The sequence below is a fragment of the Corylus avellana genome, chromosome ca9, assembly GCF_901000735.1.
Source record: "Corylus avellana chromosome ca9, CavTom2PMs-1.0".
Classification (NCBI taxonomy): Eukaryota; Viridiplantae; Streptophyta; class Magnoliopsida; order Fagales; family Betulaceae; genus Corylus; species Corylus avellana.
The window spans coordinates 588,957-614,293 of record NC_081549.1 but is presented as its reverse complement, the minus strand read 5'-3'; the positions used below and the strand labels follow the sequence as shown (position 1 = coordinate 614,293).

The 25,337-nt window shown below is 37.6% G+C and overlaps 3 protein-coding genes and 1 pseudogene across 9 annotated transcripts in view; 2 read left to right on the top strand and 2 right to left on the bottom strand.

Annotated features, from left to right (window-relative positions):
* Positions 1-8,893, bottom strand: part of LOC132191465 (protein SHOOT GRAVITROPISM 6) — a 29,959-nt gene extending 21,066 nt beyond the window's left edge. For 3 of the 6 annotated variants that reach the window (XM_059606486.1, XM_059606487.1, XM_059606491.1), the window contains exons 1-16: positions 8,710-8,893; positions 8,517-8,607; positions 8,374-8,428; positions 8,159-8,290; positions 6,216-6,287; positions 5,395-5,485; positions 5,184-5,279; positions 3,296-3,374; positions 3,135-3,198; positions 2,899-3,002; positions 2,576-2,681; positions 1,784-1,873; positions 1,072-1,149; positions 736-803; positions 531-630; positions 242-418 (exon numbers count right to left, since the gene is read on the bottom strand). In XM_059606486.1, the coding sequence (XP_059462469.1) occupies positions 242-418; positions 531-630; positions 736-803; positions 1,072-1,149; positions 1,784-1,873; positions 2,576-2,681; positions 2,899-3,002; positions 3,135-3,198; positions 3,296-3,374; positions 5,184-5,279; positions 5,395-5,485; positions 6,216-6,287; positions 8,159-8,290; positions 8,374-8,428; positions 8,517-8,607; positions 8,710-8,749 (1,443 nt within the window). In that variant the 5' untranslated portion in view covers positions 8,750-8,893. Of the gene's footprint in view, positions 1-241; positions 419-530; positions 631-735; positions 804-1,071; positions 1,150-1,783; positions 1,874-2,575; positions 2,682-2,898; positions 3,003-3,134; positions 3,199-3,295; positions 3,375-5,183; positions 5,280-5,394; positions 5,486-5,721; positions 5,788-6,215; positions 6,288-8,158; positions 8,291-8,373; positions 8,429-8,516; positions 8,608-8,709 lie in introns of those variants that run through there. The other 3 variants (XM_059606488.1, XM_059606490.1, XM_059606489.1) reach the window with 3 other exon arrangements.
* Positions 8,894-10,738: 1,845 nt separating this feature from the next.
* On the bottom strand, positions 10,739-15,693 carry LOC132192006 (uncharacterized). 2 transcript variants are annotated; one of them, XM_059607179.1, is made up of 10 exons: positions 15,263-15,693; positions 14,152-14,377; positions 13,912-14,059; positions 13,406-13,480; positions 13,093-13,181; positions 12,936-12,978; positions 12,343-12,399; positions 12,154-12,247; positions 11,252-11,346; positions 10,739-11,175 (listed from the first exon to the last, which is right to left on the bottom strand). In XM_059607179.1, exons 1-10 carry the CDS (start codon positions 15,408-15,410, stop codon positions 11,080-11,082), a joined length of 1,071 nt encoding a protein of 356 aa, XP_059463162.1. In that variant the 5' UTR covers positions 15,411-15,693; the 3' UTR covers positions 10,739-11,079. The 2 variants fall into 2 exon arrangements, with proteins under 2 accessions (XP_059463162.1, XP_059463163.1); XM_059607180.1 differs by lacking the exon at positions 13,406-13,480 and having other exon boundaries at positions 15,263-15,690.
* Positions 15,694-16,943: 1,250 nt separating this feature from the next.
* LOC132161703 (thaumatin-like protein 1) lies at positions 16,944-17,993 on the top strand. Its single transcript, XM_059571879.1, has 2 exons — positions 16,944-17,029; positions 17,121-17,993. Exons 1-2 carry the CDS (start codon positions 16,975-16,977, stop codon positions 17,798-17,800), a joined length of 735 nt encoding a protein of 244 aa, XP_059427862.1. The 5' UTR covers positions 16,944-16,974; the 3' UTR covers positions 17,801-17,993.
* Positions 17,994-18,760: 767 nt separating this feature from the next.
* On the top strand, positions 18,761-19,841 carry LOC132191596 (thaumatin-like protein 1a; annotated as a pseudogene).
* The last annotated feature ends 5,496 nt before the right edge of the window (positions 19,842-25,337 follow it).

Below are 25,337 nucleotides of genomic sequence, written 5' to 3'. Positions count from 1 at the left end.
AAGCACTATCTATTTTCACTAGAAGAACTTACGTGCACAATATCTTGGAAACTGGAAACAGTGTGACATCCACTGGTGTCGGGTTTAGCAATATCATCAACAAATCATCCTTTTTTTATAACTATATGATCTCATCATTAGGGCCATCGGACATTGTGAATATGAAGTTCTCTTCTGACATTTAAATCTAATCAATAATGAATATCAAGTTTTCTAAAAAAAAAAAAAAGCAGAATTAAACCTCCAATCTCTTGTACTGGGGAGGACTATATGTGCTGCTAGACATAAAGACTTCCTTGGAGCTCTGAAGCTCACTTCTATCTTGATCTGGTAGAGAACAATGCCGCACAAGATATTCAACAAACAACTCCCCAGATGGACCAACCAAGTAACAATGCGAAGCCATAACCACAATCAACTACCACCAAAGCAAACAGAATTTAATTAGAAACAGGAAAATTTTACTAACTGTGTCAGAAGAAAAAGGAAATAAGAAGAAACTCTAGGACTATCAGCTCATAACAACCTACCTCTGCGAGCACCTTTCGCACACCTAAATTTTGCTCATCTAGCAAAAAATTTACTGCTTCAACAAGTAAAGGCCTTTTACTGTGCCATGCTTCAGACAACCTGCAATAGAGAAGTTATAAGAAATGCAGTTCCTGAAAGAGAATAATTTTTTTGTTATAAGTTCCTGTATAAATAATTATCACAAACAACAGAAAGAGAAGAAACCTGGGCAATAGATGCTTTAAAACACTAAGTGCACCAAAAGTCAAAGGTTGTTCCTTCAACCTGCATTTCTGGTAGCAGAAATATGCAGGAAAAAAAAGAAAAAAAAAAAAAGAAAAAAGGCAGTATGTTAAAATTTAATAAATCTTAGAACTCCTGCAGGAAAAGGGCACAAACTTATAACTTTTCTTATTTTAATAAGAAAAGGACACCATAACTCTGACCAACAAACAAGTAAGAAATAAGATTATAATCTTTGCAGAAAAAAAAAATAATAAAAAATAAAAATAAAAGAAAAAAGGAGAGACTTTCGTAATCTAAGCTGGAGAGGGGACTCACATTCAGAAGGAACATGAATAAATCCTCAGAGTATACAAAGCCAACTGTCAGAAAGCAGCGCTGGACCTCATTATATGTCTGTCACAAATAAAAGTGCATTTGAATATAAAATTCTAGATGGCTAGTGCAGGATTAGAAAAGCTATCATCATCAAACAGGAGAAACAGCACATTAACATGACAAAAACAGCTTAAGACAAGAAAAAACAGTAGATGGAAAAAGGGAATGTCAGAAACAAAAAATTCAGGCAAGTGAACGTGAACCAAATAATAACTCACCACCAACCCTACAAAGAAGAAACAAAATGAAACTATTGGAATTCAACAATTTGGAAATTTGGAAAAAGTAATACACCCCAACACTAACTAGAACAAAGAAAGTTATTGAGTTCGTTTGGCAAAACTTTTTAGAGGGTGCAAAACAGGTACCTAGCAAATAAACAGGTACCCATTTATCCTATACATGTAACTATTCTTTATGACGCCTAGAAGAACCTTATTATAAAAATACATGTATAGGATAAACGGGTCGTAAACGGGTCATGTTAGGTACCTATTTTGCCAGCCCTTAGGAGAGTAATTTTGAATATTTTGTGAGTGTTTTGTGTTTTGAATTGTTTATTAATGCTTTTGCCTTTTTGGTAGAAAGCAAAAAAGCTTGGTCAAAAAGCCAAACAGATTTCAAAGAATTTATACAAAACTGAATTTTATACCTTCAGAGCCACTGAGAAATCTGAATGCTCTTTGCTGTCGCCATTTATGCAAACCACTGGGAGAAGTGTTGATAGAATAAATGTGAGGTCCTGTAAGCCATCCCAAGAATAAACCATCACTAAATAACTTGTTTTTGCATAATATTTGCAAATTATAGGAACAATCAGCAATTTCTGCATAGAAAAAGAAATTGTAACAGATAATAAAAAATACTATGCAGACATGCAAGAAGAGTTTATACCAAGTATAGGTAAACACAGCATCCTCTAGATCCCACAAAATACACAACGGTGAATTCTACACCCTCCCCAGCCTAAGAAACCGCCTATATCTACTTCTGCAATCAAGCGTTTTGCCCTTCCACATAGGTCAACATGTCGAATTTTAAATGGAAAAGACCACCATTCCATCATAAGATAAAATCATAAACGAGATGACAGAAAGGTTGCTAACAATGTTATGAAAGCAACAAATCTCAGGGTGATAGTGACAATCCAATAAGAATTTAAGTAATAACCAGACTTGAAATAAGGAATCATGTTTCTAGGAACATTTCCTACAGCTCTCTTAAAAGATTGCCACTTCTCCCAAATCACCCAAAACAAATAAATTGAATCCTCCCTTACTTAGAAATATGTTACAAGGCCAACTTACCTAAAACACAAATTACTATAGTACACAGATACAGTCAGGATTTAGGAATACGTATGCTTACGTCGAATGGAATGTGTTAAAGAAGCCCCATAAATATTAATAGGGAAGACAATCAAGCAGAATGAAGAGTGCATTACCTCAAAATCAAGCAAAGGAGGACCACTTTCTGACAGCAAAGAGGCATTTAAGAGACTGTGGAGACTACACGTTGCCAGGAAGGCAATATCTTGATCTTTTTTATATCTGATTAACATAAAACAGAAAATTGCAGTGTAATCCCTGTTTTCTTTTATCCATATGCATGATATGGATGATGGTATTTGTATGTGCATGTTTCTTAAATGTATATGCACAACACGAATTCACAAAACTACTACACAGACAATAGGAACAAAAATAAAAAAAAGTGCAGCATTGTAAATATACAGCTTGAAGAATTACTAATTGCAACCAATCTTACAATTCCAAAATTGTAGGGACAAGTCTGGGTAAAGCTGCCTTTAATTGCGTACGGGTGACAAGGCCAACCATCTGACCTAAGGCCTCCACAGAAGATATGCGCACCTGTTCCAAACCAAATAATAAAAAAAAAAACTTATGCCAAGTTATAGTTGTAACTACAAAACGAAGGTTCAAAAAGGACATAGAGCAATAAAATGTTAAGCAGAAAAAGAACAAAAACTTTATTTTGCACACCTTTATATCCCGTGAAACTGCCCAAACTCTCAATAAAAGCTCAAAAGCAGAATTCAGAAATGACCTGCACTAAATGACTTATGTATTTAAGATAGAACATACTGAAAATATAATATGGGGGAATAGGCAAACAAAGTAGTAAAAGCACAAATTGATCTCACATGACGTCACCACCAAGAGGTGAATCCGAAGGAAAGTCCACGCTATATTGCCATACAGCCTGACACCAGCACTTGAATGCTGGAACAGAATAAAATATATTACAACTTGGCAGGCTAATACATGTACAAGAAAATATTAAATATCTAGAGCAAAATCAGCTCTCCAACAAAAAATAAAGGTGTAGAATATTCTAATCACATGTTTGTAACACAACCGAAACAAAAATATCAAATAGAATGCTTTGCAAACAAACTCCCTAAGAACGTCTCATACGATCAGAGACAGGGCAGTGTTGTAATGAATGGCAAATGATTGCCAGTCATCCAATGTGTCCATTCATAATTTTTTGTATGGTCATCACATAGCTTGCTGCTCACTTGCTGTCTACTTTTCATTACTCAAAGGGAGGGAATAGACACAAGCATTTCTCGCTTATCAGCGGGTGATAAATCAATATATGGGGAAAATTTATTCCATGGGAATGACCAGTCTCAGACAGTCTCAAGTTGGTTGGCTATGCTCTTTTCATAGAAAACTTTCCAGAAGGTCTTCATTTTTTTTCTTATGCCCAGGAACAACTCCTAGGTCAAACAAGAAGAACGCAGGGATATAACAAGCAGCAAGATTCTCCCTTTAAGGCCAACTATAACAAGCTCACAACTCTAATAGACACAAACAGTATGCTCTCTGCCCTATTTGCTTCCAATGCTGTGTTTAAGAGCACACTTTTACTTTTGCTAGGAGTACGAAACAAAATGTTTGCGTTGAATTACTTAAGCTCAGACATTCAACATAAAACCTTACTTAAGAAAAACAGTGGACCAAGTTAACCATGGTGAAGCATGCAAGTTAACCATAAGACCGTTAGAAACTTATGTACACTAACTTTTAACTAACAGGCTTGGAGATAAAGGCGTTCTAAGTTCAGGATTGGGAGAACTGACCAAAGGTTCTGATACAGCCTCGGACAGATTTAATAAGTGAAGCGAGATGGTAAACAATCCACCAACCTAAGCCAATGAACAAATTAACTTTCTCTTAAGTAGCATAATTCGTATTCAAAATTGACAAAGATAGTTGGAACCAATGACATTTTTTGATAATTGGAACCAATGACATAAAAAGAGGTAATTATAAAATTTTCTTTGAAGGTTTATTTTGGTGACTAACATTGAGATCCATTATTGAAATCCATTTCTTTTCTCATGGATCGCTCTTTTCGAGTTGTTTGGTGTTGCATGGGTCATGCCTCATAGGTTGAGCGAGTCCTTGGAGAGTTGGAGGGGACAATTGAAACGCCAAACTATTTTGAAAATATGGAGGTTGGTTCCTTTGTGTTTAATGTGGGGTATTTGGAGAGAGAAGAATGGAAGGAGCTTTGAAGATCGAGAGATTGTGATGTTAGAGATGAAGAAGATGAGGTTCCAATCCCTGTATACTTGGAAAGTAGCATGGAATAGTTTGCATGTTTCTAATTTTTATGAGTTTTAGGAGTTTTTCCCTTCCTTTCTACACTTTAGGGGTTATTTATGTATACTTCTTGTGTACTAAGGTTGCACCTCTCTGCACTTTGAATGAATTTGCATTACGTATCAAAAACAAAAAAATTCAATAAACATTTTTCCATAAATCCAAAGAACTTAGCATGTGCAATCACGACATGATGTATATACTAGGTTGGTCAGTTCTAGAACGCCTAACAAATCATGCAGTTTGCCAATGTAAAGCCTCATGATCCCATTCATTTGAATCCTGGCTATAGATACTAGAAAACATTGATCCTAAATAAAGCAACAAACCACAGAAAATATATCAACAACGAGCATTTCCTAGGTTTTGCATCTGGTATTAAATGTCTCAATAATGAGTAAGAGAAATTCAGCACACCATTTGCACAAATTGGCCGGTGGACATCTCTCACATTTCCAAGAATAGGCAGAACTCGTGAAAGTACACCTTTCAATCGTGGAGTGAACTGCAACACTTCAATAGAATTAAAAAGCACGGAAGACACTTCAGTTTAAGCAGAAAAGTGAAATGACAAAGAAACATCCAAAGCTGCCTAAAGCACAAAGAACAAAGAAGTTTGATGATTAACCATCAGCAGTAGCAAAGTCTGCAAGTATTTGAACCATAGCTGGTAGAGCTGGATTTGACCCTGACAAATGAAGAAATATTTCTTCCATCATCTGCCAAACCAAGAAAATCAGTAGCCATTTAATTGAAAAAAAAAAAAAAAGACAAACACACACACACACAATGACAAATATTGTGGAAAGCCTGTGGGGAGAAGGAAAGAAGAAGGGGGGAAAGGTTAAATCATTAAAGAAATAATGCCAAGTGTTTACACACACACACAAAAAAAAAAAGTATTAAACACAATATTTGGCAATAGCTTGCAAGATGAATCCAAATTATAACAAACCTCATCACTCATCAGCATTTTAGATGAAATCTTAAATCCTTGCAGAATCCATTGTAATGCTTAACAGATCATGCATCACCAAAACTCACACCTTTCATCTTCAACTTTGAATAAGTTGTTGCTCTTCGAGTGTGATACCACATGGCATTTTTAATTATAGTATTAAATAATGTGGGAGTAATACCTCCTGGTATTACAGGCCAGTTGGTCCCCTTTTTTTCTTTAATGTCTAATGCATAGCTTCCTCTTCTGATAATAAATATTCCACAACACATTCATCTTGTACATGGAAAGTTCAATACAAAAACTTTTCTACTTATAATATAGAAGGGGAATAATATGCCATCTGCCATTCATCTTGTACATGGAATTTCAATTTAACAGAGTTTACTATCTAGAATATGGAAGGGAAAAGTTAGGAAATTTATTAGAAATAATGGTATGTTTCCTACTGTAGAACCTGTTCAGAATTAGCAACCAATCAAGAAACTTACTAAGTCGGGCAAATGTGAGCCTATTGAAACAAGTAGGCCTGCTGCAGCTCTTTGCCAGTCAGCATTCAGTTCCTATATCAAAGAGAACAATCAAAGAGAATTAAAAAAAGCTGTTCCAGGGATAAGTCAATTGAGCATGACAAGATACTTGTAAATCTGAGCAGCCCCCCAACTCACAAGCTTTGATGACCAATCTATTGTATTGCATAGCATGTTGGTGACAAAGGCCCTATAATTGCACATTTGACACAATAGCCATAGAATTGCACATATTCAGAGTCTTAGAAGTTTCAACACTTCTCCTGGAACCAAACACAGTAAAGACTCAACTTAGACTTCCTGGAAAACTAAGGACTTGACTCATTTGACGATGACTCTGACTGAATTATTAGTAATGATCTTAGACAGCCGAATACTTGTAAACTTTGACTCACAAACTTTCAAAACTTATGTTTGTTAAAATCTTTTGGCTCTGTTTGTTAACATTTAGGTTTTTTTTTTCTTTTTTTTCTTTTTTTTTTTCCAAAACAAAAACCTTTTGAAGCAATAAATACAACTTCAAGGTCCAAACGCTCATTACCTCATATGCGGATAGCGAATAATAACCACATTTATTAACTACAATAATCGCACAGATGCGGATACGTCTACCAAAAACCATTATCCGCATTTTGCGGATGCAAATATTGCTAATAACCGCATCCGCATTTTCACCCCTACTTTTGTTGATTGGGGTTTTCTCTACCCTTTTCGATATCTTCTCTCTCCCAAAATTTCTTCATAACCTTTTATCTGTAGGTTCAAATTACTAGCCTACGCCAATCCTTAGATTTGTTCGGCATCACTTGCCTACTCTTTTTTTTTTTTTAATAAGAAAGTTACATCACCTATTACTCGCATTGACTTGAAAAAAAGAAGAAAAAAAAAACTCTACATAATCCCCTGATCTTCCATCACTTTTGCAATGTCCCCCCTAAACTTCAAAAGCTCTTAATTTAGTGTATCGAAATTTCAATTTTTTTGCAATGTCCCCCCTCCGTTAGGATTTTCTGTCAAATCCTAATGGAGGGTGTAAAATTTCCAAAATGCCCTTATTATTTTCCAAAAAAAGAAATGGTATGGTATGTTATGGGTTTCCCCATCTTTTTTTTTTACTTTTAAAAAATAAATAAATAAATAATTAAGGATAATTTTGAAATTTTATAAAAAATTTAGGAGCATAAAAGTCATTTCACCCCTTTTCTGTTTGATTTAACCCCAAACCCTAACTGAATGGGGGGCCATTGCAAAAAATTAGAAGCTCGATACACTAAATTGAGAGTTTTTGAACTTTAAGAAAACATTGCAAAAGTGATGGAAGTTAAAAGGAGTTAAAGTTTCCCCAAAAAAAGAAAGAATGAATGAAAAAAAAAAAAAAAAAAAAAAAAGGCATGAATATCTTCATCTCCCAAACTGTTATGTTCTAAAAGGGAAAGCAGACTAGCTTGTTTTGCCTTCAACATTACCGTATAACCTCAGTTTCATCTTCCAAGTTAGAGCATTAAACGCCCTTCTTTGTCTACTTTGCACACAAGCAACACATGCACCTCCATTAACACTACCAATCGTGCAACAAGCTTGCAAAGGTCAAACAAGAATCAAGACAAATTACTATTAAACAGACTTGTTCCTACCTACCTGGAAAGCTTCAAAGTTTTCAACCCTAAAGCCAAAATGTTACTTAGCTAGAACAAACTGAATTTCTACGCATAGTAATTATGATCAAAAATCTCCTCTTACCCCAAGTATCGACCCAAGTGAATAATTAATATTTTCTCCAGCTCAATTATGCTTTCAGCTGCTAGACCAGCTCAAATGGCCCATGCAACAATCAACAAATAACCCAAAGTAGAAAATTAATGTTTTAGCCCAATGCAGATAGAGAATCGAGCAAAAAAGGACACCTTGGAGGTGATCATCTCGGCCGTGGCAATCTTAGCCAGCTTGGCCATGAAAGGAGGATCCACGTCTTTCTTATCCAACGCTCGAACTCCGAATGCCATCACTTGAAACACCCCGGCCATGTTTCCGAAGCGCTAAAACATGGAACAAACCCCTAATCAGAAAGAAACAAACCCAAATTCCATCTTAGAATCCAAAGCAAGAGAGAATTGAGTACCCGGCGTCCCCCTCGCGACACTGCCCAGCAGCAGTCGAGCACTAGAAGCGGGTTCCTACAATCGAAAACGCTCCATTAGCTTCAATTCAACCAAATCACTCTTCCAAACACATAATTACACACACATAGAGTTAGAGAGTTACAAGGCGGCGATGTCCTTGAGAGAAGTGGCGGAGGCCTCTCTGACCACGGGGGATTCGTCCGCGAGCAACGAAACGATAACCTGAACGGCCTCTGAGCCACCGAACAAAGCAAACAAAATCAGAAATCAGAGACTGTGAAAAGAAGTACTTACGCAAATTGAAGATAAAAGGATTGTTGTGCAAACGAGAGTACCTGGCGCAGGGATTGAGCTTCCCGCGCTTGACGACGCCATGGAAAATGGGGATCGGAAGAAGAGAGGAAAGAGATAGAAATGAGAGAGTGAAAGAATGAATTGCAAGAAGAAGAAGAAGAAGGCGACACCGTAGTTGGGCTCAGAGAGCAGAGACAGCGCAGCGCTGCTGGTCGGGACCCACCACGAAATTTCCAACGTAAATTTTTTAACAAACGTAGATTTTTGACTTTATAAATGCTCGTTATTGTCCCACATCGATAAAATACGAAAATCGTAAATAAAGTTCTTTCACGTAGCACAGCTCGCATCGAGCTCGATCGGTAACGTGAGCTTGCAATCTAGTGAGACATTAACGTAGCTGGAAGTATTGGGAGTCGCTTTCCAATTGATATTTTATCCCAGAATGCTGCCCGTGTTCCCCTCCTCCTACTAATTACCACTATTTTTCTATTATCTACCGACAAAGTGAAAGGTTGCTTCTTTGATAAACCTGCAAAGAAATGTTTCTTTGTATTCTGCCATTTATCTTTGTTGAGTTGACAGATCAGATTTTTTATTTATTTGCTGCATTAAAGATGCAATTTTACATATTTTCTTTTGTAATAACCAAACATCATTAATTTTCTTTTGCGTTTTCTTCATCCTCATACTCCAAATGCTGATGATATCTTTTATATGTAATATATATTTTTATATCCTCCCATTTCTTGTAGCTCTTTGACGAAGTTTGTGAGAATTACAAGGAAAGATTAGTCAGTAGAGGACAAATGGTGGAGCCTGGTGACTGCGTCTACGTAGAAAGTCTCCAACTTCAACTTTTGAGGCACAGAAAGATACGGATTTTGTACTCTGCAACTGAAAATTATCAGTGAGACATAATCTCTTTTGGGAAAGACAACCTGATTTTTGTGAAACCAACCCACAATGGTGATGAACTGGAGGTTGAAACTTAATCTGTGTATCAGATTTGTTACAGACATTCCCTTCATCAGATTTGAAAATGGAGATCTAACAAAAAGAAACAGGAACTCATTTCCTCTGCAGCCCTTTTGGCTGCAATGACATGCTCATGAAAACCAAATTACCTGCCACTTTCTCAACATGGAATTACTGCTACGGCCTACGGGCACAAATCAATTGATATTCATCTCAGCGTGCTGCCTGGTTCCCCGGCTACAAAACAACCGCTGTTTTTTTGTATTAAATTTGATAGCCTTTTTTTTTTTTTTTTTTGAATAAAGTGGCATGATCAATCAATTATAGTTGACTAAATCACATGAAAAAGCATCAACCATCGAAAAAAGAAAGCCAGTCCCACCATCAATCAAGTCGCCTAAAAAGTTGTTTCCATTTATGTATTCAAATCTCCTGAAATCTTATCCCTCGATCGTCTGATTGGATCCAAAGAAAACAAAGAGGAAAAAAAAAATTAGAACTTTGATATAGATTTTGTGTAGTTTTAGGTGTTAGAAAATTTCTTAACTAAGTTAATCTTTAAAAAAAATAAAAAATAAGAAAAATAAGAAAAATATAATTAAAAGGTTTGGTTTGGTAAAGTCTGGACAAGTGTTTTACATTTTGAAAAGAGTTATGAAAGAAAAGTGAAAAATTCAAAATTGTTTTGGTGGAGATAGCATTTGAAAATATTATTGTACCTGGAGTTTACAAAAAATAAAAAATAAAAAATTGGTAATGTTTGGAGAAGTAGTGTTTCCTACAAAACCCAAAAAAAAAAAAATAATAATAATAATAACTTTTTTCAAAATAAAAATAAAAATAAATAAAAAAGGAGAAAAATGGATATTGGAGCTAGTCTTCAATGGGTGATGGCCGCCACAGGCGGCCACCACGATGTTGATCTGGTGGCAACCTCAGCCGCAGGGAACAGATTTGTTAGTGATAAAGATCACATCCGAAAATCCGTTTAGATAGTTTTCAATGTTTGAGAAACGAAAAACAGATTTTAAAATTGTTCCAAACAGGCCCTTGTTCTGCTATCTCTATTCATGCAACATTAATTTAACCCTGTTGAATACCAATTAGGGGCTAAATTTTGTATTTCAGGCTATAAATGCGCTTCACATGAGGAAATCCATCAATTAGAAGAACAGAAAATATGAAGATTTCTTCTAGCTCCAATCACAAGGATGTTTAGTGGCAGTTTCCAAAAGACAGTGACGTATAATTAGTTAATTACCCCTAATTATGAGGTAACTAATAATTTACAATAAAAAAAGTTACAACTATACAAAACTCTTCTATACATTATAAAGAAGATTAGAGGTATCTACCATTATATTCAAATGATGATATCTTCATTACAGCTGGGAAATCAAGCAACATGAATTCTACATTACTGGGTGAGTGGATCAAAAAGGAGAACCAATTGGAGCGCTAAGGCCAAGGTACCGCATTATCCTAAGTCGCCGGACCTTCTTATCCGATGTCATTGGAAATGTCACCTCCTGTAAATGAATGTAATTAAACTGTTAATGTAGCAAGATGTGCTTTACCACAACCATTCTGGTGATAGCAACTCACATCAAAGTGAAGTTTAGGCTTTCGCTCCCTCTTCCCCCTCCCTCTTTCAAGGAAATCATCATCTGCTCTGCTTGAGATTGATGAAGTCCATTTATCTGTTTGAAGCAGAAGCAGAAGCAGAAGCAGAATCAGAAATTAAACTGGAAGGGAGAAGAGTAGATATAGCTTCACAAAAATGACAATTTTTCTACGTTAAAAAGACAACCGATTTATAGACCTTACATCTACGCCTATATAGAATTATACCAAATAGAAACCAAGGCTTTAGGATCTAGAGGATGCTTAGAATATGCAGTTTTGAGGCTCAAAAAACATGTTAAACTCACAAGGATGCGTTTCTAAAAGCCAAATTTTAGCTAACTACCCACACCCCGGGCCCTAAGAAAAGAAAATCCATTTTAGTTATAACCCTGTACTCAGAAACTAGAGCTCATGGTGATCTGTGATTCAAGAAAGATTAGAATTATTGATTCGTTGAAGGCTACCTCCATCATTGTAAAAGGAATGCTGCTGATACTCTGTTAACTTTAAGATTAAGGAGACAACATTGAAAACTTGAAAAGGTGTCTACAATGCACATCAGATGAAAGAACAAAAAAGTGAGACAATTCCTTTACACCAAAGAGGCTATCCCCTTTGCCAATTCCACCTGATAGTAGTACAGATTTAAGATCCGCATAAAGTTATTGGCCATATGGGTACAGTTGACCCTATTTGATAATGGTAATTCTCTTTGACTTTCAAGAGAAAATGTGAACTAAGCTATGTCAAAAAAATATATATATATATGTGATACGATTTCCCATGTTAACCATAAGACTTCCCTGTGTCTCTTTTTGGCTTTCAACAGATTTGTTTGAGGATATGAAATGTTCAGGCAAAGTACAAATTAAAGTACATACCAGAGAACTCATCTTGTTGATCTGAGTGATTGGGTCCGTTGGGGCTTTTACACAACTCTCTGCATGAACTCAGATATTCTTTCCTTTGTAGGGCCTGCAATTACAAGAGAACAGAATGTTGACTTGGCAGATAGCACAAAAAATACGAAATCATAAAGCATAGGCCATATTTGCTAAATATCAGTTTACTTGTTTTAAAGCATCTTGAAAATCTTCCATAGGGTTACAGCTCTTTTCTTGGAAGCACTGGAACAAAAAAGGCACAGGATCTTAGGCATAGATTAGAAAATGAACATAATCAGAATACATATTGATAGGCATAATTAAAATAGCCATATAGATGGGGGGATATGCTTTTCCCACAGCTCTACATATTGAAATTTTTGCTCCAGTACAATCAATGCTACAACATTGTTGCCATCAGTCAGCATAATATCTCAATCATACATTACATATCATGCGATAGACTATGGAAGAAAAGTTCCATAGTTACTCCCATCCAAAACCACCCCCAGAGAGAAAACCCCCTGCAACAGGTGACTTACATTACAGCACCTGCTCATTCATCGCTACAATGCAGTTGATGAAAGATTGGCAATAGCTATCATTATCACAGGAAGGTGAAAAAGAGAAGAAAAAAAACAAAAACAAAAAAAAGAGGTAGACAGGCTGAACTATTTAATAGTGTCTGTGGCACAGTTTACAAGAATCAATATCAACACAGACTTATGAAGAGATAACAATTGAGCTTGTTAGTAATTTATTATAGTAACTGCACTCACATCCTCAAGCTCAGAAAGATCTCTGGCAGGATCAAGCCAAGCACTGTAAATCATAAATTTATTTGTCAGCCAGTAAGACAGAGAACAAGCAGATTCTCAATGTTTTCTCAGTCAAAAGATATGCAGCAACATTAGCATAAAAGGTTAGAAATTTTACATGTCATGGCTTCCATAAAACTCTACTAAGACATGTCCATCAGTATCCTGGTTCCTTGAGTCAGCTAGATTGGATCTTTCATCCATGATCTGAAAAATGTGAGTTAACTTTTTGTTAATATAGAAGCACTGGATTTAGAAATAAAACTAAAGAGATATGATTCATTTGATGGGTTAAATATCTTATCTTACCAAGTTATTTTAGGCATCAACTGTTCTGTTCACAAGTCAGGTTAGAAACTATTTAAAGGGATAGACTCTCAAACAGGATTATACACAAGAATTCTGCTTTTGGTTTGAAAAGTGATAGATACCATTTTTGTAGTTCCAAAAACAATCATCTGCTTAGATCCAGCACGACCCAACTGTATAACATGTTTCCTTTCGGCCTATAAAGTTTAATATATAAGATGTCACCAAAAATCCAATATCCAAAGCTTCTTGATGAGGAATCAAACACTGTTTTTGAGATATGAGAAAAATGTAGACTTCAAAGATTTAAGTTTGAAACACGTACTATCAAAATAAAAAGTTTTGAAACATGCAGAACACGCTTTCAGAAATCATCTGAATGGGCATGTCGTGCAAAGATTCCAGGGGAAAGAAAGGATATTTTATGTGACACTTTAGATGAGGTAGCCCATAATTCACTTTCAGAAATATAACCCCTAACTTATGTTAAGAGGCTGTACCTGGTTCCTTTTTTTCTCGATAACAGGGGTATCTGACATTCCTTAAACCAAACTATAGAGAGAAAATATAACATGTATGTAAAAGAAAAAAAAAATAAGGACGCCACCAGTCAATAACAGTAACATACCTCAGCAGGCCACCACATTTGGCAAGCTGTTTTAGCCCATACAATACTTCCTGGTGTTATGCGAAAGCCAATGCCTTCTGTAACCTGTGATTTTTTTGGGGTACATTCCAATGACCTTGCACTATCACTTGTTTGTTCACTGACATTTCTATATGAAGGGAAAGACAATCAGTGTAATATAAAATCGTTCAAACTGATGATATCTTGTATGACCATGGCATGAATATGGGCCGGACAAACCTTTCACTGCAGCAGTCAAAAAGTTCATTTTGGGCTACTGTTTCCACTTCTATGAGTGGAGTATTATAGAAATTGGATGAGAATCGCAATCCTCTATTCTGTGACTTGCTGCACCGAATAAGAGAATGCTCAGGCATTTTTTTTCCTTCAGCATGTCTGCCATGCAAACTATTTAAGGTGACATTGGATGATCCACCTTCGCCAAAGGATGACCCCTGTAAGGAACCTGCGGGCAGATATTATTCCAGAAAAAAGTTAATAAAATAGCATAATATTATTTTGGAACTTCAAAACAAAGTAATTCATTCCTGAGACAGTTGCAGTAAAGTTGAACAGATGAGACAGCAATGATGACATACAGTTACAAAACTGAAGTAGCGTTGCAAACTTAGATAATCCTTAAAAATCCAATGAAATATAATCAATTACTATTCAAACCCATATACAGTAATACTACATCTAATAGGCAGCAATTCTGCTCCTCATCGAACAATTCATTAACCTTCAACACACATATAAAGAAAATTAAGAAACTTAAAAAAATAAAAATAAAAATAAAAATAAAAAATCCACCAGATTAAGTATGTAGCAGGAGGCTATGAAAAAAAAAAAAAAGCATTAGCCCCTCAAATCAGCCTTATAAGTATCTTCAAACATATGACAGAATTCAGGAATTTCTGAGTTGCCAAGGCATATTCATGGGGACACAACAATGCCACAAAAAAGAGATCTTGCTTCCTTACAATAGAGAACATAACATAGGAAATTCACTGAGCTACACAGATTGCTACAAATCCTACGCATACCCTCGGAAGATCTAGTTCAGAACAAAACTCAAGCTTTATGCGAATAAAAGTTATATCACTTGCAAAAGAAATGAGATTTACTTTGATAAGAACGAAAACTCAGCTGAATTCAATGCCACAAAAGCAAACACTTCCAAGAACAGCCCAAGCAATTCACAAAAGCTGAGATATAACTTTCATTCCAGAAAACCAAACGACCAACTCAGTTCCCAATAAAGGAAATGATAATGCGATAAACATTGGCACAGAGAAAAGCCAAAACAAAGAAAAAGAAATTGATTTCCAATCAAACAAAACACACACACCTGAATTGGAGAGAGGAAAGGAACAGAAGAAGGAGAAGTCAGAGCGGCGTTTGGGTTTCGAGCTTCTGGGCTGTTGAGAATATTTGTTGGGTATATTATCAATTATGTGCTCTGCTTTCTCTGCATTCCTTTTCTTCTTCTTCGCCATTGCTAAACATCAAAATTCAGAGAGAAAGAGAGGAACCCTAAAGAAAGGAAGAGGAAATCTGCATACTTGAACCTCAAAAAGAACTCTTGGGGTTACGAATACAATGGGCCAAACCTTCGATCACTCTCTTCTTTTCGCTCTGTAACGCTATTGGATACTCTTCCAACCAAAACAACTTTGGATTTCAACATGACTCTTGGATATTTGATGATCTGCAATTACTTGCAATAGAATATATGTGATTTTTCGTAGAGTTTGGAGTGCTAGAACTATTATCATAGTCATAGGAACGAGAATTAATTACATTAATTTTGTAACATGTTGCTATTTGTCTACAAAACTAGACTTAGATGATAATATTGATTTGCTCCTTTAAATTAATATTTATCTTTAAAGAATTTAATTCTTATATGCATTTTATAGATTGCATAAGATAAATATTTTCAATCCATTTTGAAAAAAATTAAAAAACAGTTTAAAGTTTCTTCGACAAGAAAATGCATGTATTAGCATATGAAAAGTTTTGTTTTGACCACATGAGCTGGTGGTTTGATGGTCTCGGAGACATTTTCAGTGGGTTTGGATAATGCAAGGGTATGGATTTCTATTATTTTCCTTAGGACCTATCAATATTCTAGTGGGGTGGTCGGGTTATACTCAGTAAAATAGTCACAATTAGTCAATTCTTCTAACCTTTAATTAGAAAAGAAAAAGAAAAAAAAAAGTTTTGGTTTATTCTTCTTTTTTTTGGGGCTTCTTTTCGTTGTGTAATGGGTTTTTAATAGATGAGTTGTTGGGCTCGTAGCCCATTTGTAATTTGTTGGGCAGTTAGCCCATTTTTAATGGGTGGGTTAGTTTATTGGGTTAGATATGATAGGACTAGTGGTCTTTTGAAGTTCATATATCATAATTAAAAGGCCCAAAAAATAAAAATAAAATATCAAGACATCAAAATAAACAGGTTTTAATTTCCTTCTTCTTGGAAAGTGACTTCTCGAAACAACTACTACTGTACTACACACGTACATCAAGAGATCAAACTTCAAACCATGTGCAGGCGGCCACGTTGAAATCAAACAAAATCAGTGTTGGAAAAAAACCAAACCTTAAGGCTTAAACATCGCATGAGTAGTGAAAATTCGATGCACCTAACGTTCGGTTGTGATGAACTATAGACCAGTCGCACGTTGTTAAATGAATATATATAAAAGTCATTTGTCAAGTCATCTTCTACAACATTGACACCTGTTTGTAGAAAACTAGAGTAGCAAAGTAGTAAATGGATTTGCCTCCCTTTCCCAAATACTGACACATATGTTTTGTAGATAACCCCAATCGATTCAATCACATTTTGTCTGTCAATTTTCCGCATTTTTCCGTGTGGCTCCGCTTAAAAGTCAATGAGGATTAATCCTGGTGGAACTTACGTCGAACCCGATTTTCCGCATGATTTGCCGTGATGGTCGCGTTAAAGCCTCTATATATACCACTCTAAGTTCATAAGATGAGCACCACAATACCCAACCCATTCATTAAGAGAGCAACTAGTGATCTACTATATACAATGATGAAAACCCTTGCACTCCTCGGCCTTGCATTGGCCTTCTGTTTCTTATCTGGTATGTCTTCGTATCTACTTATAATAGTTAGTACATTGCCTTTATAAACTGACATTCTTTCTTCTAATTACAATTTATGTCATGCATGCAGGTTCTCATGCGGCTCGAATCACTTTCACAAACAACTGTCCAAGAACTATTTGGCCAGGAACTCTGACGTCGGATCAGAAGCCTCAGCTATCAACTACTGGTTTTGAGTTGGCATCCAAAGCATCAAGATCAATTGATGTCCAAGCTCCATGGAAAGGCCGGTTTTGGGCCCGAACACGATGCTCCACGAACGCCTCTGGAAAGTTCACATGCGAAACTGCTGACTGTGGCTCCGGCCAGATTACATGCAATGGCAATGGTGCAGTCCCGCCAGCGTCTTTGGTAGAAATTAACATAGCAGCAAATGGTGGACAAGATTTCTATGATGTTAGCCTTGTAGACGGCTTCAACCTCCCTGTTTCAGTCGCCACACAAGGAGGGACCGGTGACTGCAAGCCCTCAAGTTGCTCGGCAAACGTGAACGCAGTTTGCCCAGCTGAGCTGCAAGTGAAAGGATCTGATGGGAGCGTGCTTGCTTGCAAGAGCGCATGCACTGCGTTCAATAAACCAGAATATTGTTGCACCGGCACTTTCAATAAACCAGAGACATGTCCACCCACAAACTACTCTAAGATCTTCGAGGACCAATGCCCTCAAGCTTATAGCTATGCTTATGATGATCAAAACAGCACATTTACTTGCTTCAATGCACCCAACTACATCATCACTTTTTGCCCTTAAATTTACATAAAGGAATTATGCGTTCCTTCTCTCTATAGTATAATAATTAAGAGAACAATAAGTGTCTTGGAGTAAGGCACGTGCATGACTGCTGTGTCTGTGTCAATGTAATAAACGCTTGAATGATAGATAGCAAGCGATTAATACGAACTTTTTCTTATACCTACTTATTTGGATACTTGTGCTTATGACAAGAAATATTTCTTCAGCTGCTATATATATATATTTCAGATGCCCTTCATGTTGTACCGCAGTTGAGATTAAGTCATGGATCTTTAACAGCCAGTATCCTCCATAATGATGAATTGATGATGATGGCTGCTGTAAGAGGGGGAAGGGAGAAAGAGTCGAAGGCTCAGTGGCTCATGGAAGTCGATCTGGGACTCCTTTGCAATACTATTATGTACTATTATTTCAGAGCAAGTGTATACTTGAGATCCGGATCCTTGTCCAATTAATGGCTAGGATTTTTTTAAAAAGAAAACTTAAAATGCCACAAATAGGAGCCATGTACTAATTGTAATAAAAAAAATAAATTATTATTTAAAGTTTTTTTTAAAATTAATATAATAAAATAATAAAAAATAATGGGAGTGGTTCATGGGCCAAATAAAAATAAATAAATAATAAAAAATTATAGTGTTTGACTTTGGGGCCATGGCGGCCAAACCACCCAAAGGCCATGGGATGGCTTAGTATTTAATATACTTGTGCTTAATATTTACCCATATGATGGCTTGAGATATTTTTTTACCAAATTTTAAATCTGAAAATCTATATATGAATGTCGCTCCAAAAAAGAAAAGAAAAAAATGTTATAAAATATCCAGCCACTTAAGGAAACAACAAGCTAGCTAACCTAGCTAGTAGTAGCTCAGCATGAAGGAATAATCCCCACTGTTTAGGCCCCATTCATATAAAAAATTGCACGGCTAATATGTTACCACCACTTTCATTCGAATGGGGTATGTCTTCCACAGTGAAAACTCTATGGACTTGACAATTTTAGGTATGGCAAAGTATATAAGTGCTAAATATGCAAATTATCATTTATATATTAGATTTATTTTTCTTTCTACATGAAAAGTTTTTAAGATTTTAGCTACTGAACATTAATCTCTCTCTCTCTCTGTGCAAAGGTTCTTGAACTATGGACCTCTAGGGAGAAGGTAACTTGGACATGTGACTGTGAGGGCTAGGATTAGATTTCCTGTACAATATTCCTTTGGCTTTTTGCATGTCGATGAAATTTTACTTTTTCATTTTTTTTTTTTTTCTTTTGATAGAGTAAAACTATTACAGTGGATTCTAATTGAATTAATTCGTTGGACAATATTCCATCATTGTGACAAAGGAGAGGGTTTGTGTTGCATGCAGGTGCTCACTCTGCTAGAATAACTTTTATAAACAATTGTCCAAGAACTATTTGGCCAGCAACACAAGCAATGGGTCAAAAACTTCAATTATCAACTACTAGATTTGAGTTAGCATCAAAAGCATCCAAGTCAGTAGAGGATGTCCCAGCTCCGTGGAAAGGCCACTTTGGGCCCGAACTCAATGCTCCACGATTGGATCGGAAAAATTTACTTGTGCTACAGGGGATTCTGGCTTTGGTCAAGTTGCGTGCAATGGAAATCATGCAATCCTGCCAGCGTCTTTGGTAGAAATCAACATTGTTGTGAACAGTGGACAAGACTCCTACAATATTTGCCCATCTCAATAGTGCCACTAGGCGGTTCTGGTGCATGCCAAAAATCGAGCTGTCCAGCCAACATGAATGCGGCATGCCCAGCAAAGCTGCAAGTAAAAGCATTTGATGGGAGCGTGCTCGCTTGCAAAAGCGCATGTACAGCGTTCAATCAACCGATGTACTGTTGCACTAGCAATTATGGTAACCTAGATAAATGTCCACCCACGTACTATTCTCAGATCTTCAAGATCCATGCAATGCCCTCAAGCTTATACTTACGCTTGTAATAAACAAAATGCAGCATTTACCTGCTCTGGTAGCCCTACCTATATTATCACTTTTTGTCCTTAAATTTACGAAGTACTGAAATCATGTGTTCCCTTAATTTGTCTCTACAATAATAAGAAAACAATGTGTCATGTGTCATGGATTAAGGAACATGCATTATGTATCAATGTAATAAATCCTTATTGAGTGATGTATAGCAGCTGCTATATATTTTCAGATCTATTCATGTTGTATCGCACTCAGCTGAATTCAAAGTGAGAAAAGCAATGGTAACTTCCAAGAACAGCGAAAGCCATATATATATATTGTTAGGTATGATAAGACGTCTGCCTATGTGATTCTCCCTTATTCCCAGAATTTGTTTTTCATTGAAATAAATCGATCTTCTTCTTCTAAATCTGCCGGAGAAATTACCCTCTCCTATTTTTCTCTTAATTTTCACTGGATTCCTGAACATCTACAAAAGAATTTAGCATTTTATTCTAGTATTTTACGCCAGACTGATTCTGTCTTTTTTAAGACTATTTATTGCAAAATGAATCCTAAAAAATTACTTTTTCATAATGTTTATTTTAAAAGAATTATTTCTGAAAAAGATTGGGGAGTCCATCCCTCTGCTCCAAAATCCCTTAACGGATTTAACATTCCTTTTACTTATTATGATTATGTTGAAGCTTGGTTTAAATTTCTGCTTTACCAAACCTCGAATTTTGATCATTCTTGGTTTATTAATTTTGATAAAAATTTCTACGGAATTCTCCCTCTTTGGTTCTCCAGATGGTGGATGCAATTTGGCATTCCTCCTGAAATCCTCCCTCTCCAATTAATTGAAGCTTTCCAGAATTTTAGAGTTGCTTACAAAGTTGATGCTTATGGTTCTAAATTCCCCCCTGCATCCTTATGGTTCTAAATTCCCCCCTATGTTGCACTTTGTGTAAAGGGTTTTCTGGGTGGGTATGATGATTTTTATGGGTTTGAATGAAAGCAGCAAAGGAAATGGAATAATGCAGAAGATATATTGAAGACAAATGAGCAGATTCGAGATTGCTCCTTCTCCTACAACATCTCAAGCCTGGAATCTCTATGCATATCCCATCTAATGAGAGTGCCCCCCATTATATCACCCATTCTGTTAGAATATATTCTAACAAAATGGCCACCTGGATCCCTTCCCCAAGGTTCTAGAAGTGCCGAAATATAAGCACTGGAAATTACATAGAAAGGCCTTGCAAAACGCAGGCTTAAACAAACAAAACGCATGCATAAAATTAACATAAAGTGCAGAAGGAAAAGAGGATAGCTGTACTCCCCAACCTTCCCTTCTTCCCCTCGTGTCTTCTTCTTAGACTTCTTGACCTTTCCTTCTATACCACTTGCTTGGCTGTGAGGTCTTCTACGTGTACCCATAACAGGGCCCTCCCCTTCAAAGCACCTTGCCCACAAGGTGGGGGTACTGTTCCTGCAAAGCCCAGAGGGACTCCCAAGTATCATCTTCTGGTGAAGCTCCCTTCCAACGGATCAGCACTTCCGTGATCGACCTTCCTTTTTTCTTGGCCATACGTCTCTCAATCACTGAGTCGGGCTCGGGCTTAACCTCTCCATTTTGATCCACCAGTGGAAGGGTAGGAATTGGTACAATTTGCTGGCCCAATTTCTTTTTGAGGCAAGAGACATGGAAGACTGGGTGGATTCTTGCTTCTAGTGGTAAATCCAACTTATAGGCGACAAGACCAATCTTCTGGATAATGCGAAAAGGGCCAAAGAACCGAGGTGAGAGTTTGAAATTCTTTCGCATAGCTACAGTTTTCTAGTGGTAAGGTTGAAGACGGAGATAAACCCAATCTCCTATGTCAAAATTCCGCTCTGTGCGCTTCTTATCCACTTGCACTTTCATACGATTATGTGCCAATTGCAGGTGTTCCTTAAGAAGAGTTAGAACAGAGCTACGATCCTTCAATTGAGTATCAACAGCAAGGTTTGCTGATGTCCCCGGAACATAGGATAACAAGGAGGGAGGAGGATAACCATAAACTGCCTCAAAGGGGGTTAAGCCAGTAGAAGAATGGTAGTTTGTATTATACCACCATTCAGCCATAGGCAACCATAAACTCCACCCCTTTGGTTTAGTCCCCGCATAGCATCGCAGGTAGGTTTCGAGGCACTTGTTTAGTGATTCGGTTTAGCCATCCGATTGGGGGTGATAGGCTGAGCTGAAAGCTAATGAGATACCCTGTAGCTGAAAGAGTTCTCGCCAAAAGGTGCTAGTGAAGATTGGATCCCTGTCTGACACAATGGTCTTTGGCATACCATGAAGCTTGAAGATGTTAGACAAGAAAATGTGAGCAACCTTAGAAGCTGTATAAGGATGGGAAAGGGGTAAGAAATGGCTATATTTAGTGAATCTGTCCACCACCACTAGAATCACTGTGTAGCCATGAGAGAGAGGCAAGCCTTCTATGAAATCCATAGAAATATTGGACCATACTCGTGTAGGGATAGGAAGAGGTTGGAGTAAACCTGTAGGGAAGGTGGTCTCATGTTTGTTTTCTTGGAATACAGAGCATTCTTTGATAAATTGTTTGATGTCTCGCCGCATCCCTTCCCAATAAAAATCTGCCTTAGCTCGATGGATGGTCTTATAGTAGCCTGAATGGCCCGCAGTGGGGTTGGAGTGAATGTAAGCTAAGAGTTGGAGTTTGAAGGCTGAGTTCTTATCAATCCAGATGCGACCCTTCCGTAAGATCAAACACTGCTGCAAGGTATACCCTTTTGGTGTATCCAAGCCTTGCTGTAATTTGGAATACAATTCCCTGGTGACAACATCTTGGAGATAGGAGGATTTCAAGTCATCCACCCAAGTAGGAGTGGGAAAAGAAATTAGAGAAATAATCACTTCATCCGTAGAATCCTCAAATTTGCAAGACAAGGCATCAGCTACTCGATTCTCCTTCCCCTTCTTGTACTCTATTACGAAGTCATAACCAAGTAATTTGGAAATCCAGCGTTGTTGGGCTGCTGTCCCAATCTTCTGCTCCAGCAAAAATTTGAGGGATTGCTGGTCAGTTTTTACTTTAAAAGGCTTTCCTAACAAATAAGGTCTCCACTTCTGAACTGCCTTAACCAAGGACAGCAACTCCTTCTCATAGGTGGAGAGGTTCAATGCTTGTCCCTTCAAGGCCTGGCTGAGGAATGCAATGGGGTGACCTTCTTGCATTAACACTGCACCCAATCCGGTACCAGAGGCATCACATTCAATGGTGAAGGTCTGAGTAAAGTCAGGAAGTCTCAACACAGGAGGACTAGTCACGGCCTGCTTGTGTTTGAGGAAAGCTTCCGTGGCACTATCATTCCAGTGGAAGGAATTTTTCTTCAGTAATGCTGTTAGGGGGGCTGCAATGACTCCATACCCCCTAATGAATTTTCGGTAATAGCCAGTGAGGCTAAGAAAACCCCTTAAGGACTTGATGTTCGCAGGAGTGGGCCATTGAAGCATGGATTCAAGCTTAGATGGATCTGCTCGAACCCCCTGATGAGAGATAAGATGGCCTAGGTACTCAATTTCTTAGACCCCAAAGATGCACTTAGAAGCTTTAGCATAGAGGAGATTAGATTGTAACACGGCCAACACGGTGCGAAGGTGGTTCATGTGATCAGCCCAAGTCTAGCTATATACTAAAATATCATCGAAAAAAACCAAGACAAATTTTCTCAAGAAGGGTCTGAAGATGTCATTCATCAACCCCTAGAATGTCGATGGAGCATTAGTGAGGCCGAATGGCATTACTAAAAACTCGTAGTGGCCTTCATGAGTTCGAAAGGCAGTTTTGTGAACATCCTCAGGTTTCACACGAATTTAATGGTATCTTGACCTTAGATCCAACTTAGAAAAATATTATGCATTATGGAGTTCATCCAATAGTTCATCAATGACAGGAATAGGATATTTATCCTTGATGGTGTCCTGATTAAGTGCCCTATAATCAACACACATCCGCCAACAACCATCCGCCTTCCTAACCAGCAATACAGGGGCAGAAAATGGACTTTGACTAGGTCTAATTACCCCAGACTCCAAAAGTTCACATACAATCTTTTCTATCTCTGTTTTTTGGTAAAAATGTTATCTATAGGGAGTAACAGATATAGGTTGAGTACCTTTGAGGGGGATTTGATGATCATGAGACCTAGGGGGTGGTAATCCTTTAGGTTCATCAAAGATGGATTTAAATTCATGCACTATACCCCTCAGCGGTTCAGGAATAGGGTTAGAGGCTTGATCAAACTCTAGTGCATATAGCTGTAATAAGACACCCTTATTCATAGATGTTGAGCCTTTAAGAAACTGATGACCTTCTTCCAATGATAACCCAGTAGGGCTTAAACCATGAAATGTTATAGTCTCCTCCCCAATTTGGAATTGCATGGTTAATAAGTTGAAGTCTCACAAAATAGGCCTTAATGTCCTCAACCAATCAATACCCAACATAACATCACAGCCTCCTAAAGTAAGGACATAGAAATTAGTGATGATTGTGTTACCTTGCAGTTTCACGGCCACCGAGTGACATCGCCCACCACTTAAAAGCTTGGCACCATTTGCCACCTTTACTTGCAATGTGGGTGTAGGTGCCACCAGGAGTGGAATCTTCTGTAACAAAGCAGGGTCCAAAAAATTGTGTGTGTTGCTTGAGTCAATCAAGACAACCACACGCTGATTTTGAATGAATCCCACCAAACGCATGGTGTTGGGGCTAAGTGACCCGCAATAGCGTGTAAGGAAATGGCGGGTTCAATTCCATCCATTCTCAACCACAGTAGGAGTATCTTCAATGGAGTCAAAAAAAATCTCATCGCCACATTCCTCATCTTGGAATTCCATTCCCGTCAATAGGTAAATCTTGGGAGACTTACACCGGTGTCCCGGATTCCATTTGTCATCACAATAGTAACATAACCCTTTCTCCCTACGTTCACGCATCTGAATCGATGAGATTTTCTGAACAAGGTAATTGTTTTGTGGTCTAGTCTTTGGGTTGGGTGGGGCAGGGGTCGGGTTTGGAGTGAAGCTCGAAGAACCCCAGGAATGGTGACGGGTAAAGGATGTGGATTGGACGGTTGGTTTGAGAGCTTTTCTAGTGCTAATCAAATATTCCTCCTGGAGTTTGGCCAAGCCAAAGGCAGCAACTAATGTCAGAGGATTGAGCATTCGTAATGGAAGGCGAATCGCATCCTTGAGGCCACTCAAGAAGCAGCTCAAACGATTCCTATCCGAAAGTCCACGAAGTCGATTGGAGAGGGATTCAAACTGAGAAGTATACTTAGCGACAGTGGAGGTTTGATGCAACTTGGTGAGAGCTTCCGTGGGGTCATCGTAGGCAGGGCCAAAATGGGTGAGTAAGGATTGGAGGAATATCTCCCAAGTAGGAAACTGGCCAGCCTCATCAGTGTCCTGAAACCATACCAAGGCCTCGCCTTCCATGTGAAAGGAAGCCATGCGGACTCGCTGATACAGGGGATTTTGATAATATTCAAAAAACTGGTTTACCTTGTACGTCCAAC